General features: G+C 35.7%; 1 protein-coding gene across 3 annotated transcripts in view; it reads right to left on the bottom strand.

Annotated features, from left to right (window-relative positions):
* The window catches only part of PRORP (protein only RNase P catalytic subunit), a 133,123-nt gene that overhangs the window by 79,483 nt on the left and 35,919 nt on the right, over window positions 1–17,721 (bottom strand). For all 3 annotated transcript variants that reach the window (XM_072761414.1, XM_072761415.1, XM_026018997.2), the window contains exon 5: window positions 3,546–3,653. In XM_072761414.1, coding sequence (XP_072617515.1) covers window positions 3,546–3,653 — 108 coding nt within the window. The remainder of the gene's footprint in view (window positions 1–3,545; window positions 3,654–17,721) is intronic.

The following is a 17,721-nucleotide window of genomic DNA, read 5'->3' as shown; positions in this document are numbered from 1 at the left end:
CTCAATAAAAGAAAAAGAAAACCAATGCAGATATTAAAGAATTGAGGTATGACTTGGTCAAGATGCTAAACTATGCCCAAAGGGAAATCTAGTCAGGGGCTTTACAAACTCCATTTTCATTTACTATATCCTGTAACTGTATTAAGACATCAGAAACTGTAAGATAAAACAAATTAAATATTTATTTAGTAATAACTTTTAAGCAAAAAAGTTTTTTTCCGTGAACAAAATCATACATTAACCCTTACTTTCCCATACCATATTCTTTCTTCAGAATCACAAGTAACATTTAAATATAAACCTTCACATCTAAGTTAAACACTCTTCCGAATCACTTTAAGCCATAACAGCTCTGTACATCCTCATGATGATATATTACATACCATTTTCCTTAGAACTTGTGTTCTTCATCTTTACTCATATCACTTTTAGGACCAACAGCAAAGACAGATTGAAGAATACTGAGGTATTACCTGTATTCCACATTGATTATTGCTTTTTCTTTCAATGAATTATGCCACTTTGTCTTTGTCACATGTGTTGTAAACAATATTTTCTTATTTACCAAGTAAGTTTATATACTTGAATGTCTATGGGAAGGTTTTGGCAGACAGAAATTTGCAGCCTGAGTGACAGCTTTTCAAAAAGCAAAAATCAGGTTTTTGTTTTTTGTTTTTTTAATAAATATTTTATTTATTTATTCATGACCGACACAGGGGTGGGGGGGGGGCAGAGACACAGGCAGAGGGAGAAGCAGGCTAAATGCAGGGAGCCCGACGTGAGACTTGGTCCCAGGTCTTCAGGATCACACCCTGGGCTGAAGGCGGCGCTAAACTGCTGAGCCACCCGGGCTGCCCAACAAAAATTAGTTTTTAACAACCTCTCCTTGTTTAAAAATTCTGAACCTTACTCTGAAAAATGTGTCAATTATCACTACCTTTTACTGCATTGTTAGAAACCCTTCAACAAATATCTAAAGTTAAGATTAAGGTTAATATTAAACAACATAGAGCTGCCAATACAACTAACTCAATGGAGGTGATGAGTGGATATAGATATACATGTTATATACGTATGGCTAAAGCACACATACCCTAGCAATGACAACTGCCAATAAGTCTCAACTCCACATAGCAACTGGCAAGTTCCTGCTGACATTATATATAAGCCATATTTTTAGCTCCTTGACCTCTGTCACTCCTAAGCTATAGGCTCTGATATCAAGATATATGATCATGGTGCTACTCCCTTAATAGTGAAGGTAAAATTGGTCTTTATCTATGAGCTGACTTACAGAGAACACTGTTGGATATGTAATAATTAGCCATTAATGGAAAAGACCAAGAATTTGTAATGTTTCATGCAGAGAGTTCATGGGAAAAACATAAATAATCTGTGTGTGATTCCACAGAAGATATCCAGAAACTTCTTCACACAAAGATGAAAAAGCTTAAGGCACACAGAAATAGAAAGGACAGATAAGACAATCAAGAATATTACCTTTCTAGACTATTTAGTTTTGTTAACATATGTTTTAAATGTTTGATCTAAAAAATGCAGGATGGGGGTGGGGAAGGGGAACTTGTCCAGTTCTTTCCATTTAATAGATTCAGCACAAATGTAGCTAAACAGTTGCAGCAATAATATAGTAAGCAACCTTTAAGGAACTTCTATTTGAAGGCTTTGTAAGAATATACCTTGCTACAATTATTTTGGAAAGCAATTTGGCAATATGTAGTGAGACCTGAAAATATCCATACTCTTTGACTTCCATTTCTGGGAATCTATTTTAAATAAATAATCTGAAACCTGCATGGAGATCTTCCAAGCATTATTTACCATACTGAAAAACAGGAAACAATCTAATATGCCGATCAACAGGGAAATGATTAAAGAGTTGTGAAATATCCATGAGATACAAAGTATTACATAGTTATTATAGAATATTTACCAAGAATGCCTCTTCACTTCTTTCTTTTCCTGATCCTAGATTGCTTTTTATTTTAAAATAATACATATTTGTTGTGAAAGAAAATTTGAAAAAAACAAATGAAAAACTGAAATCCTCTCATTCTCTTATACTCTATCTCCACCTCCAAAAAGCTTATTACTGTTAAGTTTTTATGAGTAGTTTCTAGAAAATTTCTGGGCATATACAAACTTATCTAACAAACATACATACATACATTTATTTATTTATTTATTTATTTATTTATTTATTTATTTATTTTAAAGATTTTATTTATTTATTCATGAGAGACAGAGAGAGAGAGAGAGAGAGACAGGCAGAGGGAGAAGCAGGCTCCATGCAGGGAGCCTGATGTGGGACTTGATCCTGGAGCTCCAGGATCATGCCCTGGACCAAAGGCAGGAAGGAGCTCAACCGCTGAGCCACCCAGGCGTCCCTACTTGAAACTAATTTAACACTGTATGTTAACTATACTGGAATTAAAATTAAAAAATAAATAAAATGGACCTAGGCTGATAAACATTTAGGTTGATTAGACTTTTCTGCTTACAAATAATGCTTAACTAACATGCTTGAAAATGTAACTTTATGTGTTTGTTTCAATATATCAGTTCATACATTTCAATATTTTAAGTATTCAAAATTGTCAAATCACCCCCCAAAAATACTGTACTGATACCCTTCTCCCTACCTCTCCAAACCATTCAAAATACTGGATACTATCAATTTTTAAGTCTGCAAATATGGATTTTATTTGCATATCTATAATCATGAATAAAGTTAAATCACTCTTCCACTTACAGGCTTATTAAGAGACAATGTTACAGTCAGAAAATTAGCTCTTTGTCACATGTGTTGTAAACAATTCCTCCACTTTCACTTTTCTAATATTCTAGTATTCTAATCTATAAAAAGGAAAATCATTGTTCACTACTGCTATAAAAAAATAATGATATTCCTACTAGAAACTACTAGACATTTATAAATTGATAGAACAAATGATTACCTTACCGAAAACTGCTTAGATTCGTTTACGAGCATACTATGTTTGGAAAAAACAAAAATATTAATGTCTCTTGATAGTTTATGTTGATAAATTTCAAATAGAGGAATGTGACTCACAGGGAAATGTTAGAATAACCTCAAAGAAAGAGGAGAGATGTAGAAGAAGGTTAATTAAAAATTATATAAGAAACAGGGTTGAGATGGCCCTTTATTACGTGGATTTTTTTTTTTTTTTTTTTTTTTTTAGGAAGGCTTTACACCCAGCATAGAGCCCTATGTAGACCTTGAACTCATGACCCTGAGATCAGGACCTGAGTTGAAATCAAGAGTCAGATGCTTAACCAACTGAGCCACCCAGTAGACTTTTTAATCACTCTTAGCCAGCCTATAATAGCCACTTCTTTGCCAAAGATGAAAACAGTGAATCTTAGAAAGCAGTTATTGTGACATCTTTAGGAGTTTATTTTTAGAGGAAGGAAAAAATGGGGAGTTAAGAGATCCAAGGAAGATCACAAATAAGTACAACAAATATTTCTAGAGATTTGGAATAACAATATAAAATTATACTTACAACTTGAGATTCACGAGCTTTAGGAAATGTTTTGGCAACATTGAGCCCATCAATGACGATATCAAAAGGAGGACAGTATTTTACAAAGTTCTGAAATCTTTCAAGTTCCTGAAAAAGAAAAGCCAGATAAAATATTAATAAGAACTTAACAAGGACTTTACTATAAACACACTGCCGTAACTTTTATTATTGTTCTGATAAGTAAAAATATTTATCCCTTAAAAATATACAAACTCAAAAATACTTTAAAAATGAAATCTGAGGGCAGCCCCAGTGGTACAGCGGTTTAGCGCCACCCGCAGCCCAGGTTGTGATCCTGGAGACCCGGGATCAAGTCCCACGTCGGGCTCCCTGTGTGGAGCCTGCTTCTCCCTCTGCCTGTGTCTCTGCCTCTCTCTGTATATGTCTCTCATGCATAAATAAATAAAATCTTCAAAAAAAATTAAATCTGAAAAGACCAGACTAATACATGCAATTGTATGTAATTATCTGATATACTTTATAACCTCATAGCACTTTACACTTCATAGAGTACTTCCACATGCTATTGCATCTGATCTGTAACCAGCTATTGCCTGTTGAATTGACTCACATGGCAGTCATGATGAAAATGAAATGTCAAAGTCTCTATATCCTGCTCTTAAGCCAGGGAGATTTATTTATTTATTTATTTTATTATTTTTTTAAGATTTTATTTATTTATTCATGAGAGATATATATAGAGAGAAGCAGAGACAAAGGCAGAGGGAGAAGCAGGCTCCATGCAGGGAGCCCGACGTGGGACTCGATCCCGGGACTCCAGGATCACGCCCTGGGCCGAAGGCAGGTGCTAAACCGCTGAGCCACCCAGGGATCCCCTATTTATTATTATTTTTTAAGATTTTTACTTATTTATTCATGAGAGACACACAGAGAGAAAGAGAGAGGCAGAGACACAGGCAGAGGGAGAAGCAGGCTCTACGCAGAGAGCCTGACATGGGACTCGATCCCGGGTCTCCAGGATCACACCCTGGGCTGAAGGTGATGTTTAACCGATGAGCCACCAGGCTGCCCCAAGCCAGGGAGATTTAACCTCAGATACACACTAGCCTACCAGTGCAACAGTGTTGAAAGAACAAGGCTCTGTAATAGCTTCTCTGTGTTCATCAAGATGATTTTGTTTACTTCTGGCTATTTTGAAGAATTGGAATATTCAACAAATATTTGTGGAACCTCTACTATGTGTCTAGCAGTTACTAAGGAGACAAAACTCTAACTTAATGGAGCCTGCATTTTAGTGGAAGGAGACACAAAATAAACCAAATAAATAAATTATATTAAATGTCAAAAAATGTGATGAGTGCTATTGAGGGAAAAAAAAGGAGGAGTAGGAATTCCATTTCTGGTAATGATGGAATAGTCTATACTGGACTATCAGATAATAAAGATTCTACATGAAAAACAACTATTTGAAGGTACTAGAGAATGACCAAAAGCCAGGTAGAAATTCAACAGAATGCAAAATTTGAAAGACACTGTGGTGGTCTTAAAACATGTCTGAAAATTCTTTGAGATCTGTCCCCCCACTCCAAAGGTGGAGCTGACTTCCCTCCACTTGAATATGAGCTCTACTCTGTGAATGCCTCTATGAACAAATGTGGCAGAAGTGACTCTACGTGACTTTCAAGGATAGGTAATAAAAGGCTGTACAGTTTCCATCTGGCTCTCCCTCCCCAGATGTTTGCTGTTAGAACCCAACCATCATTAAAAAGTCCAGGCAGAAGCCGGGTATAGATATTCTACCTAATAGTCCAACTGAGTCCCATCCAACAGCCAGCAACAACCATCAGACTCGTGAGAATTAAGGAAGACTTCAGGATGACCTCCACCCCCATTTGGGGGCTAAAGGTATTTGTGCTGAATACCCAAGCAAGAGCTGCACAAATGAGTCTAGTCAAGCTCAAGAACCATGAGACATAATAATAAAAATAATAAATGTTTCTGTTTAAAGCCACTACATTAGGGTGGCTTGTTATCAACCTATGGATAACCAAAAAAGAATGGAACTGCACCAGGTAAAATTTGCCTGTCTATGGCTTTTTCCCAAAGGGTACTCTCCAGTTAGCATGGTTGGCAGAGGTAGCTAGAAATCAAGCAGAAAACTGCAGACTTACTGGTTTGAGAAATCAGAAGATGACATTTAGGGCTGTCAGAGAGGCTAGAAAGAAAGGGGCTACAAAGAGAGGAACCATAAAAATTTGCATAATTCTGCTCCAATCCTTCGCTAATTCCTATTTGTACATGCATGGAGAAGACACTGTGGACCCAGCAAAAAAGCAACAGATGAAAGACTTAAAAGATCTGAGCAGAGATTTCAGTTACTATCTACTACAGAGATGACAGTCTGAAGTCAGAGTCTAACCAACTTTTTTATAGCCTGGCAAAGCAAAAAATCAATAACCTCTGGAAAAAGATAAATAATCTTTTACCTTTCCATTGTGTTCCCCACAATGTCCAATATACATTAAAAGATTAATAAACAGGAGCACCTGATGGCTCAGATGGTTAAGCATCTGCCTTAAGCTCAGATCATGACCTCTGACTCTTGGGATGGAGCCCCATGTCCAGCTACCTGTTCAATGGGGAGTATGCTTTTCTCTCTCTCCTTCTGCCTCTACTCTCCACCCCCAATCATGTGCTCTCTCTCTCTCTCAAATGAATAAATAAAAATTTTTAAAAAGATTAATACACATTAGAAGAAATAGGAAAATATGACTCATGGTCAAGACAAAAGGAAGTAAACAGAAATCAATCCAATGTTTAGATGCTGGTCATCAGGCAAGAACTTTAAAGTAGTTCATCTAAATATATCAAGAGTTTAAAGGAAAATATAGTTAACGAAATCAAAGAAGGGAAAACAGAAAAATGTAAACTATAAAAATGAACATTCTAGAACCCAAAGCACAAGTGTGAAATAAAATATTCACAAAATGTACCTAATAGCAGATTAGGGATGGCAGAAGTAAGAATCAGTGAACACGAATCACAGAGCAATAGAAATTACACAATCTGAAGAAAAAAAATTGAAAGAAAAAGATAAAGCCTTGGTAACCTACTGTGCAATAATGTCAAACAGACTAACATGGGTAATTACAGTCTAGAAAGAGGATAAAAAAGAGAGAGTAGAAAAAAATACTTGAATAAAGGCCAAAATTTCCCCCAAATTTGGTGAAAAATGTAACTTACAAACCCAAGAAGCACAGTAAACACAAAGCAGGCTAAACACAAAGCAGGATAAATCATAGGTAAATGGAACACGCAGATGTGGTATGTATAACAACAACAGCACAAATGACAGGAAGTGGTAAATGGAATTCTATTGCTGTTAGGTACTTACTTCTTCTTCTTCTTTTTTTTTTTTGCTAGGTACCTAGCAAAAAATGGTACTAATGGTACCATTACAAAAAACGTAAAATGGTACAATCTAAACTAAACTCTAAGTCAACTGGATTAACTTAAGGGTTCTTATTGTAATACCAAGTCATACATTAAAAAATAATGCAGAAAAGGTATAGATAAAAAGTGAACAGAAGAATAAAATGAAATAATAAAAAAATCTTGATTAGCCCAAACGAACATGAAAGGAAGGACAAGAGACAAAAAAAATTTTTTTGAATAGAAATAAATTACAAAATAAAATATTTAAATTAAACTCTATCAAAGATGTTGTTTATAGGGCAGCCCCGGTGGTGCAGCAGTTTAGCGCCGCCTGCAGCCCAGGGCATGATCTGGAGACCCTGGATGGAGTCCCACGTCAGGCTCTCTGCATGGAGCCTGCTTCTCCCTCTGCCTGTGTCTCTGCCTCTCCCTCTCTCTCTCTCTCTCTCTCTCTCTCTCTCTCTCTGCATCTCTATGAATAAATAAATAAAATCTTTAAAAAAATGTTGTTTATAACAGATATACTATAAATACGAAGTACAGATAAACTGAAAATTAGGAGGAAAATATCATGTATCAGTAAGCTTAAGAAAGTGGCAGGGATAACATTAACGTTAGATAAAATGGATTTCCAGAAAAGAAATATTACAAAAAATAAATGGGAAACTGCATAATGACAACAAGATCAATATATCAGGAAGTCATGTTCATAAATAAGAACAGAGCTTCGAAATATATGAAGCAAAATTTAACTGAACTTGAAACAAGGAACAGTTAAGTCTACAATTATATATGGCAATTTCTTTTTTTCTTAAAGATTTTATTTATTTATTCGTGAGAGACAGAGAGAGAGAGAGGCAGAGACACAGGCAGAGGGAGACGCAGGCTCCATGCAGGAAGCCCTATGTGGGACTCGATCCCGGGACTGGGACTCCGGGGTCACATCCTGACCCAAAGGCAAATGCCCAACCACTGAGCTACCCAGGTGTCCATATAGATGACAATTTCAACATTCCTCTTCATAACTGATAGAACAAGTAGAAAAAAATCAGTGAGGATAGAGAAAACAAACTATACTATTAACCACATGGACTTAATATCTAAAGGACACTACACCCAACAGCAAAATATTTATTCTTTTTATATACACATGGAACACAAAATATTAAAATCTGAAAGGTATGTTTGCATATACATACACACAACCCCAGAAACCAACAGCAATAAATATCTATAAAAGTCCCAATATTTCTTTTTTTTTTTTTAAAGATTTTATTTATTTATTCATGAGAGATATATATACACACACAGAGAGAGGCAGAGACACAGGCAGAGGGAGAAGCAGGCTCCACGCCGGGAGCCCGACGTGGGATTCGACCCCAGGTTTCCAGGATCAGGCCCTGGGCTGAAGAGAGCGCTAAACTGCTGAGCCACACGGGCTGACCATTTCTTTTCTTTTTTTTTTAAGATTTTATTTTTTAAGTAATATTTACATCCAGTGTGGCACTCGAACTCACAACCCTGAGATCAAGAGGCACATGCTCTTCTGACTGAGCCAGTCAGGCACCCCCAAAAGTCCCATATTTCTAAATAATACTTCTAAATGTTCAGGAGTCAATAAAGAAATTATACAGGAAATTAGAAAATATTTCAACAAAGTGATACATAGTAAATATTAAATATCAGAATTTGTGGGCTACATAAGAGTAAATAATTAGGGATCCCTGGGTGGCGCAGCGGTTTGGCGCCTGCCTTTGGCCCAGGGCGCGATCCTGGAGACCCGGGATCAAATCCCACATCGGGCTCCCAGTGCATGGAGCCTGCTTCTCCCTCTGCCTGTGTCTCTGCCTCTCTCTCTCTCTCTCTCTGTGACTATCATAAATAAATAAAAAAATTAAAAAAAAAAGAAATAGTATTTAAAAAAAAAAGAGTAAATAATTAGAGGAAAATGTATAGCTTTAAATCCTCAAATGAAGAAAAAAATGTCTAAGTCATTGGTCTAAATTTTTAGCTAGAAAAATTAAGCTAGAAAAAAGAAGAGCAAAACAAATTCCAAAGAAGCAAAATAATAAGGAACAGAATCAAAGAAACAGAAAAATAAGAAAGTTAACAGGAGGAAAAGTTGGAGAAAACTGGATATGGGGGAAGGAAAAGTTTATAAAGGACATTATTGGCATAACTGACAATACCTGAGATCAGCTATGGATTAGATAATATTATTGTATCAGTATTACAGAGATGAACTCCTCCCTTTAACCCAATAAGCACATGAAAAGATACTCAAAATGATTAATCATTAGGGAAATGAAAATTTGTAACCACAGTGGGATATCATTATACATCACTAGAATGGCTGAAGACTGACCATAAAAAGTATGTGGAGCAACTGGAACTTTCAAACATTGCTGGAAGGAATGTAAAATGGTACAACCAATCTGGAAAACAATTGGGCAGTTTCTTATAAAGTTAAGCCTATAATTATTCTACAACTCAACAATGTTCACCTTTAGTTATTCAAAGAAGATAAATGAAAACATACATCCACCCAAAGACTTATATATGAATATTAATAATGGCTTTATTCCTAATTGCCCAAAAGTGGAAACAATTCAACTGTCCATTTACTAGGGAAAGAACAGAAAAAAATGTGGTATATCCAGACAACGGAATGCTATTTATCAATATAAGGAAACTGCTGACAGGGCACCAGGGTAGCTCAGTTGGTTAAGTGTCCGACTCGATTATGACTCAGTTCATAATTGGCTCTGCACTTAGCATGAAGCCTGCTTAAGATTCTTTCTCACCCTCTCTGCCCCTCCCCCCACTCACACACATAAACACACACATATACGCTCCCTCTCTCTCAAAAAAAAAAAAAAAACCCCAACTGCTGATACACACAAAAACATAGATGAATCTCAAGTATTATGCTAAGTGAAAAAAAGGCAGACACAAAGAGTTACTTACTGTATGATTCCACAGATATGAAATTTAATGCAAAACTCTAGCAACAGAGAGTAGATAAATGGTTCTAGGAAGTGAAGAGGGGGAAATGACTGCAATAAATGCAATGGAACTTTTGGGGGATGGTATCACTGTCTCAAATCTTTATGATGGAGGTTATTACACAATTGTATATATTTGTCAAGACTTACTGAGTTGTATGTACACTTTCAAACTTTATTACATGTAAATTATACCTTTATAAAACTGATTAAAAAAACAAAAGAAAAAATCCTAATACTAACATATATTTTGTCTTTAAAATAACCATTGATCAAAACATAATGAACTCATATAACTCAACACCAAAACAACAATCCAATTTAAAAATGAGCAGAGAATCTGAATAAATATTTTTCCAAAGAAGACATACAGATTGCCAAAAGATGCTCAATATCACTAATCAGGGAATTGCAAATCAATTTTAGTATATGTGCTGCCGAAGCGAGCACGGGAATTGCAAATCAAAACCATAGTGAGGTATCACCTCACACCTGTCAGAATGGTTAGTATCAAAAAAAAAAAAGAGAACTAACAAATGTTGGTGAAGATATGAATAAAAGGGAACACTCATGTAATCTTGGTAGGAATGTAAACAGGTGCAGCCACTATGGAAAAGAGTACAGAGGTTCCTCAAAAAATTAAAAATAGAAATATCATGTGACCTAGTAATTATACTTCTGGGTATTTACCCAAAAAAACCCCAAAACATGAATTTCAAAAAGATATATGTACCCCTGTTTATTGCAGCATTATTTACAATAGCCAAGACATGGAAACAACCTAAGTGTCCATCAGTAGATAAACAGATAAAGAAGTGTGGAATGTATTACAAAAGAATATTACTCAACCATTAAAAAAAATTAAATCCTGCCATTTGCAACAACATGAATGGACCTAGAGGGTATAATGCTAAATGAATTAAGTCAGAGAAAGACAAATACTATATGATTTTACTTATATGTGGAATCTAAAAAACAAAGGAACAAACAAAACAGATCAGAAACAGACTCATATACACAGAGAACAAATTGGTAGCTTTTAAATGGGGAGGAGAGTGGGAGAATGGATTAAATAGGTGAGGATTTTAAGAGGTATCAACTTACAGTTTTAAAATAAGTCACAGGGATGTAAAGTAGAGCATAAGGAATACAGTCAATAATATTGTAATAGCTTTGTATGGTGACTGGTGGTAACTACTTATCTCAGTGAGCATTTCATAATGTATAAATGTCACATAACTATGTTGTCCACCTGAAACTACTATAGTATTATATATCAACTATATACTTCAATTAAAAATAAATAAAAATGAAATAAAATTAGCACTGGACCATATTGACTTCATTAGCTTTTCTATCCTTGCCAACTCCAGCCGTATAGAACTATTCTCTTTCCTTTCTTTTTTTTTTTTTTTTAATTTTTTTTTTTTTATTCTTTATTTATGATAGTCATAGAGAGAGAGAGAGAGGCAGAGACACAGGCAGAGGGAGAAGCAGGCTCCATGCACGGGGAGCCCAACGTGGGATTCGATCCCGGGTCTCCAGGATCGCGCCCTGGGCCAAAGGCAGGCGCCAAACCGCTGCGCCACCCAGGGATCCCTCTCTTTCCTTTCTACTCAGCAAAACACCATTTTAAAAATTTCTCTGCTCAAAAATATTTCTACAAAATGCTTAGAAAGTTCCAATTAATATCAAAACTAAATATTGGTTGCAACAGGAATACTATTTTTTATAAGTGGAAATAAAGCTATCAAGAAGAATTAAAAATATTGCATACAATATGACCTTTTTTTGTTTCAGTCTGAATGATCCAAGGGAAACAAAACAAGTGCATTAAATTTCTAAAATTCAGATTCCACTAATTAACATGGAAAAGGTTTTCCCACTATATTTCCAATGTATCATTGTGGTGCTGCTCTTAGTACCACATTATATTCACCTCAGGAGTATGACAAACTAAGGTGGTTCACTATGACTGGCAAAATGGACATCTGTAAAAATCAAGAGTTAAGCTAAATAATTTATAAAGTCTCCTTCCAGTTGTGATATTCTATTTTACAAGACTTGGAAATCCCTTAAAATCGTAGAATGGAAAAGGGTATACTCGTAATGGTTTGTTTGAAAGATGAGTCTCAGGAGCCTCTGCACAATCATAGAATGTGTTATAAAATCCCATCCAAAGATTATCCTCCTGATCCATGTCTAATACACAGAAAAGTTCAAGATGTCAGGTTGGGTTTTTCCCTCTATTACTAAGCTCCATTTACTAAATGTAAAAGTTTATTACTTTGTAATACAGCCCCCGTGTCCCCACCCCATGATGCTCAGTTTTCAAACTAAACAACTTTATATCATTGTACTTAAAAGTCACTGAGTAGGGGTGTCTGAGTGGCTCAGTTGGTTAAGTGTCTATTTTTTTAAAGATTTTATTTATTTATTCATGAGAGACATATATATAGAGAGAGAGGCAGAGACACAGCCAGAGGGAGAAGCCGGCTTCCTACAGGGAGCCCAATGTGGGACTCGATCCTGGAACTCCAGGATCACATCCTGAGCCGAAGGCAGAGCTCAACCACTGAGCCACCCAGGTGTCCCAAGCGTCTGACTGTTGATTTGGGCTCAGGTCATGATATCACAATGGTGGGATGGATGAAGCCCAGAATCGGGCTTTGCACTCAGAAGCTGGCTTGCTCCCCCCCAACCCTCACTTGCACACTCCTCTCTCTCTCAAACAAACAATAAATAAATGCAATCTTAAAAAAAAAAAAAAAACCCACTGAGTAGACCATGCATGCTGATAAGGCATGAGGAGAAAAGAGCTGACCAACTGAGATAGCATACTAACTATAGTATATAGGGCAAAAGAAATATGCAAGCCTAACTATTTTAATGGAGGGTAAATTTAAATAATCATTTCTTTCTAGCACTGCCGCTAGATTGTATTTGATTACAGATTCACTAATGATCTGGGGTATAAAACTCCACCAATCTTTCGATTAACAAAAGGAGCTCTTTTGAAAAAAATTTATTGATATATAATTCATATACCATACAATTCACTCTTTTGAAGTACACAATTCATAGGTTGTGCAATATTACCACAATCTAACTTGAGGATATTCTGGCTTTCCTACTAGAAATTCTATCCCCATTAGCAGTCAATCCCCATTTCTCTACCCTACCACAAAGCAACCAGTAAACTATATCTGTGTCTGTAGATTCACTTATTCGGACATTTCATATAAACCAAATTATACAAATATGTGGCCTTTTGTAATTGACTTCTTTCATTCAACTTAATATTTTCAAGGTTCATTAACACTGTAGCATAAATCAGTATTTCACTCCTTTTTATTGCTGGATAATATTGCATTATATGGATATACCACATTTTATTTATCCATTCATTAGTTGATGGACATTTGGATTATTTTCACTTTGGGGCTATTATTACTAATGCTGCTATGAACATTTGTGTTCAAGTTTTACATGGAAGTATGTTTCATTTCTCTTGGGTATGTATCTAGGAGGGAAACTGTAATGAGTTACTATATGTAATAACAGTAACTCTATGTTTAACTTTTTGAGGAACTGCCAGACTGTTTTCCAAGGTAGCTGCACCATTTTACATTTCCAATTGCAATGTATGAGGCTTCCAATTTCTCCACAGCCTCATAAATACTTGTTATGGTATGTGTTTTTTATTAAAGTCATGCTTGTGGGTGTGAAGTGGTACCTCATTGTGGTTTTGATATACGTTTCCCAAATGACTAATGATGCTGAGCTTTATTTCATGTGCTCATTGGCCTAAAGGTAGCTCCTAATTTTTGTAACATATTGGTTTTATAAATTCAATGTATAGCTCTTTCAATAACAGTCACAACTTCTATTATCTTTACTCATTTTATACTTTCAAATTTAAATCTGAGAGGTGTTACTGCATAGGAATTATAAATACCATGACTTGCAACAGAGGTTGTTACCTCAAATGCCTACAGGGACCAGGCAGGTGACATAAATAATTGGGCCAAGTCTAAGAAAACATAACAGAGCAGGCAAAATGATAAATAGCAAATGGTGTAAGTCTCACTGTCCAAGATTCTATAGAAAGAGATAAAGACTGGGGGAATCCCTGGATGGCTCAGCAGTTTAGTGCCTGCCTTTGGCGCAGGGTATCATCCTGGAGACCTGGGATCGAGTCCTATGTTGGGCTCCCTGCATGGAGCCTGCTTCTCCCTCTGCCTGTATCTCTCTCTGCCTGTATCTCTCTCTGTGTCTCTCATGAATAAATAAATAGAAAAAAGGATAAAGACTGACAAACTAGAGAATGTAGGTTCGTTATAAAGGGAGATGAGCTAGATTAAACCCACAAACCACAAGTTTGTAGTATATTCACTTGACCAATCAATAGATTTTCATTAAGCACCTATTATGCGCCAAATAATTTTTTTAAGATTTTATTTATTTATTCATGAAAGACAGAGAGAGAGAGAGAGAGAGAGAGAGACAGGCAGAGGGAAAAGCAGGCTCCGTGCAAGGAGCCCAATGTGGGACTTGATCCCGGATCCCGGGATCACACCCTGAGCTGAAAGCAGATGCTCAACCACTGAGCCACCCAGGCATCCCCAAATAATGTTCTTATCCCTAGGAACAGAACTGTGAACAAATTCATTGAGCTTAAGAAATTTATATATTAGTAGAGGGAACAAGCAATACTAAGAGAACAAATAAAAACTTAATTTTAGGTAGAGAAAAGTGCCTTGAAAAAAAGTTAATTAGGGTAGGGTGTTAATACCACTTTTCCTAGCCCCTTTCTATTTAAGATATGGTGAGAGGAAAAGGCCTTTCCAATGAGGTTATATTTAAAAAACACTTGAAAGAAGTGAAGGAGTCAACCATTCTTCCTCTGAGGGAAGAGCCTTTTAGGCAGAGGGAAGAACTGCCAAGGCCCTTAGTTAAACACCAAAGAGCTTTGCATGTTTGAGGATGAACAACTGAGCAATCTGAAACCTCAAAGAATAAGGATAAAGTCTTTATAAGTCATGTTTTAAGTTTAAATTTTAAAAAGTCAATTCATGTTTATTATTTATTAGTACAATATGGGAAAGAGTAAATAAGTTTAAAACAATTCTAGAACAGCTAATCAAAAGTTTTCAATTCCCTACCTTATTCAACTTACTAGAAACAAAGAAGCAGAACTAATATTTATTATTTTGTAGTTGTAACCTAATCACAAATGAATAGCAAAACGATCCAAATATGTGCACCAAATGAGAAATAAAAGAATGGGACAGCTTATACTTTACACATGACACATGAATTCTAGAGGTGTCACGTGTCTCTAGGTGACTCTAGCACCTGCCATCAAAGAGCTGACTTCATAATTAAGAGTGACTTTCAAAACATACATGGCAGTAAAAATTGACTCTTCTATTTATTACTCTTCCTACATTATGGATGAGAAGGTAAAGAGGTTAAGCAACTGACTTTTCTCAACAAATGATATTCAAAGAGATGCGAAAACTTCTTTACCCTGCCACTTAGAGGAAGTTAAAACTCTTCCATTTTTTGTAATGATAATCCATGTTTATGGTGGTTTACTTCCGAGACTTTGATACAAATCTCACCAGGAAATTCAAAACACATCTATGTCACTTATTTTATTGAGTTAACATCCTACTCCAGAATGGCAACTCAGGGGAAACAGGAGGACTACAACAATGTATACTCGAAACTTTACATCATAAAAGAAACAGTGAACTTATGTTAACTATATCCAATGTACTACAACAATCAGATTATATTTTCCAAAGATTAGAAGAAAGGGAGTATTAAAACAACCGGCTTTAGTCATAATGGATATGGAAAAACAGGGGAATACCAGCTATTTTGGTGGGAAGCACTGCTCTTAACATGGGAACCACAATAAAAAATCTATCTCTGCTTCTGATGGCCAAATTTCTTTGTGTGCCTTCTCTAAATCATGACGCACAAATAAATCCTAAATAAAAACACTAAAATGATTGCCTTAATGTATGTGTCTGGAAAACGTCACTGCAATCTAACAACTAATAGTCTTAGAAAGTTTATCCTCATTTAATAGCAAGTTATGTTTTAGAAGGTATTTTTCATTTAGTAATTATACTTACCATAGTATACTATCTTATATTTAAATACTTACAATCTTATCTGATCATACTATCTGAGTTTTCTGATTCCAGTAAGATGAAAACAAGAATAAAACAAATCTTTCCCGCTATAGGTATCTAAAAAGCTGTATAAAATACAGCTGTAGGGGATCCCTGGGTGGCGCAGCGGTTTAGCGCCTGCCTTTGGCCCAGGGCGCGATCCTGGAGACCCGGGATCGAATCCCACGTCAGGCTCCCGGTGCATGGAGCCTGCTTCTCCCTCTGCCTGTGTCTCTGCCTCTCTCTCTCTCTCTCTGTGTGTGTGTGACTATCATAAATAAATAAAAATTAAAAAAAATAAAATAAAATAAAATACAGCTGTACAAAAATACCTATGTGTGGTTGAACTTGTAAGAGAGAAAGAAAAAGAAAGAAATCTCCCAGTGCCAGAGAAAAAGCCAAACCTGAAAATCGGAATGGCAAGGATTAAGTTTGATGCTAATGTTTTCTAGGAGAGAAGAAAAGAAATGGGATGGGTATTAGCAAACAGGAGCTTGGCTTTTGATATTCCCATGGGAACTTGAGATATAGCAAACTACAAATGAAGGGAGAAATTGGAAGTGAACTGAATAAAAGAGGAACCTTTACAAACAGAACACTGATGTCAAAACGTAATACACCACCTTCTCTATCTCTACCAGGGATCTAAATAGGGGGAAAAGACATCCCTGAACAAAAAGAAACTCCAGGCTTGTGTTTTAAATGGGTTTGGAGTACAAATTTAGACAAACTATGTGATACTAAACTCATGATGCTCCACCAAGAAATTACAAAAGAACTGGTTGTGATCCAGGGGCGCCTGGCTGGCTCAGTTTGTAGAACATGTGACTCTTGATCTCAGGGTCATGAGTTCAAGTTTTATGTTGGATGTAGAGCTTACTTAAAAAAACAAAAACAAAAACAAAAACTGGTTTTAATCCAGTAATATCTCTTGGACACTTGGCAGAAACAAACAGAAAACCTCTCTGGAGAGACACTATCAATAATCCAGACAACAAAGGGATTCTCACAGAAAGAGCAAGCTCCTCTAAAACTGAAGTCACCAATTTAAAATTATGAAACACAAGAGTAAACAATACCATGTGTGAGTCCTCTGGCACAACAGAAGGGTTAAAGCCCAAAGAATTTAAGATAAATGATAACAAGGAAACCTAAGAGATGATATAAACTAAGTATGAAAAATAATTAAAATGTAAAAAAAAATCAAAACTGTAAGAAAATAGACTATGAAAGAATGAAAAAAAATTCGAAAGAGAAGTTCTAAAGTTAAAATTCTAAAATAATGGATACTAAATGGATGGGAGAAAATCCAAATGTCCATCAAGTGGTGGTAAAAAAAACAGTGAGGCCCTAATACACTGGAATACATCAGTAATGAAAAGGAACTACTGATACATGTAACATAAACTCAAAAACATATTTAAAACTATATCTAAAATATTCTAAAAACAAATACACAACATTATGTTAAGTAAAAAACAAAAAAAATTTACAGATTATGATTCTATCTACATGAAATTTATCGTAAAGGCAAAACTAAAGAAATAGATAGCAACTCAATGACTT

The sequence above is a fragment of the Vulpes vulpes genome, chromosome 6 (genome assembly GCF_048418805.1).
Source record: "Vulpes vulpes isolate BD-2025 chromosome 6, VulVul3, whole genome shotgun sequence".
Classification (NCBI taxonomy): domain Eukaryota; kingdom Metazoa; phylum Chordata; class Mammalia; order Carnivora; family Canidae; genus Vulpes; species Vulpes vulpes.
The sequence above is the reverse complement of the archived record's forward strand: the minus strand, read 5'-3'. Positions and strand labels throughout refer to the sequence as shown.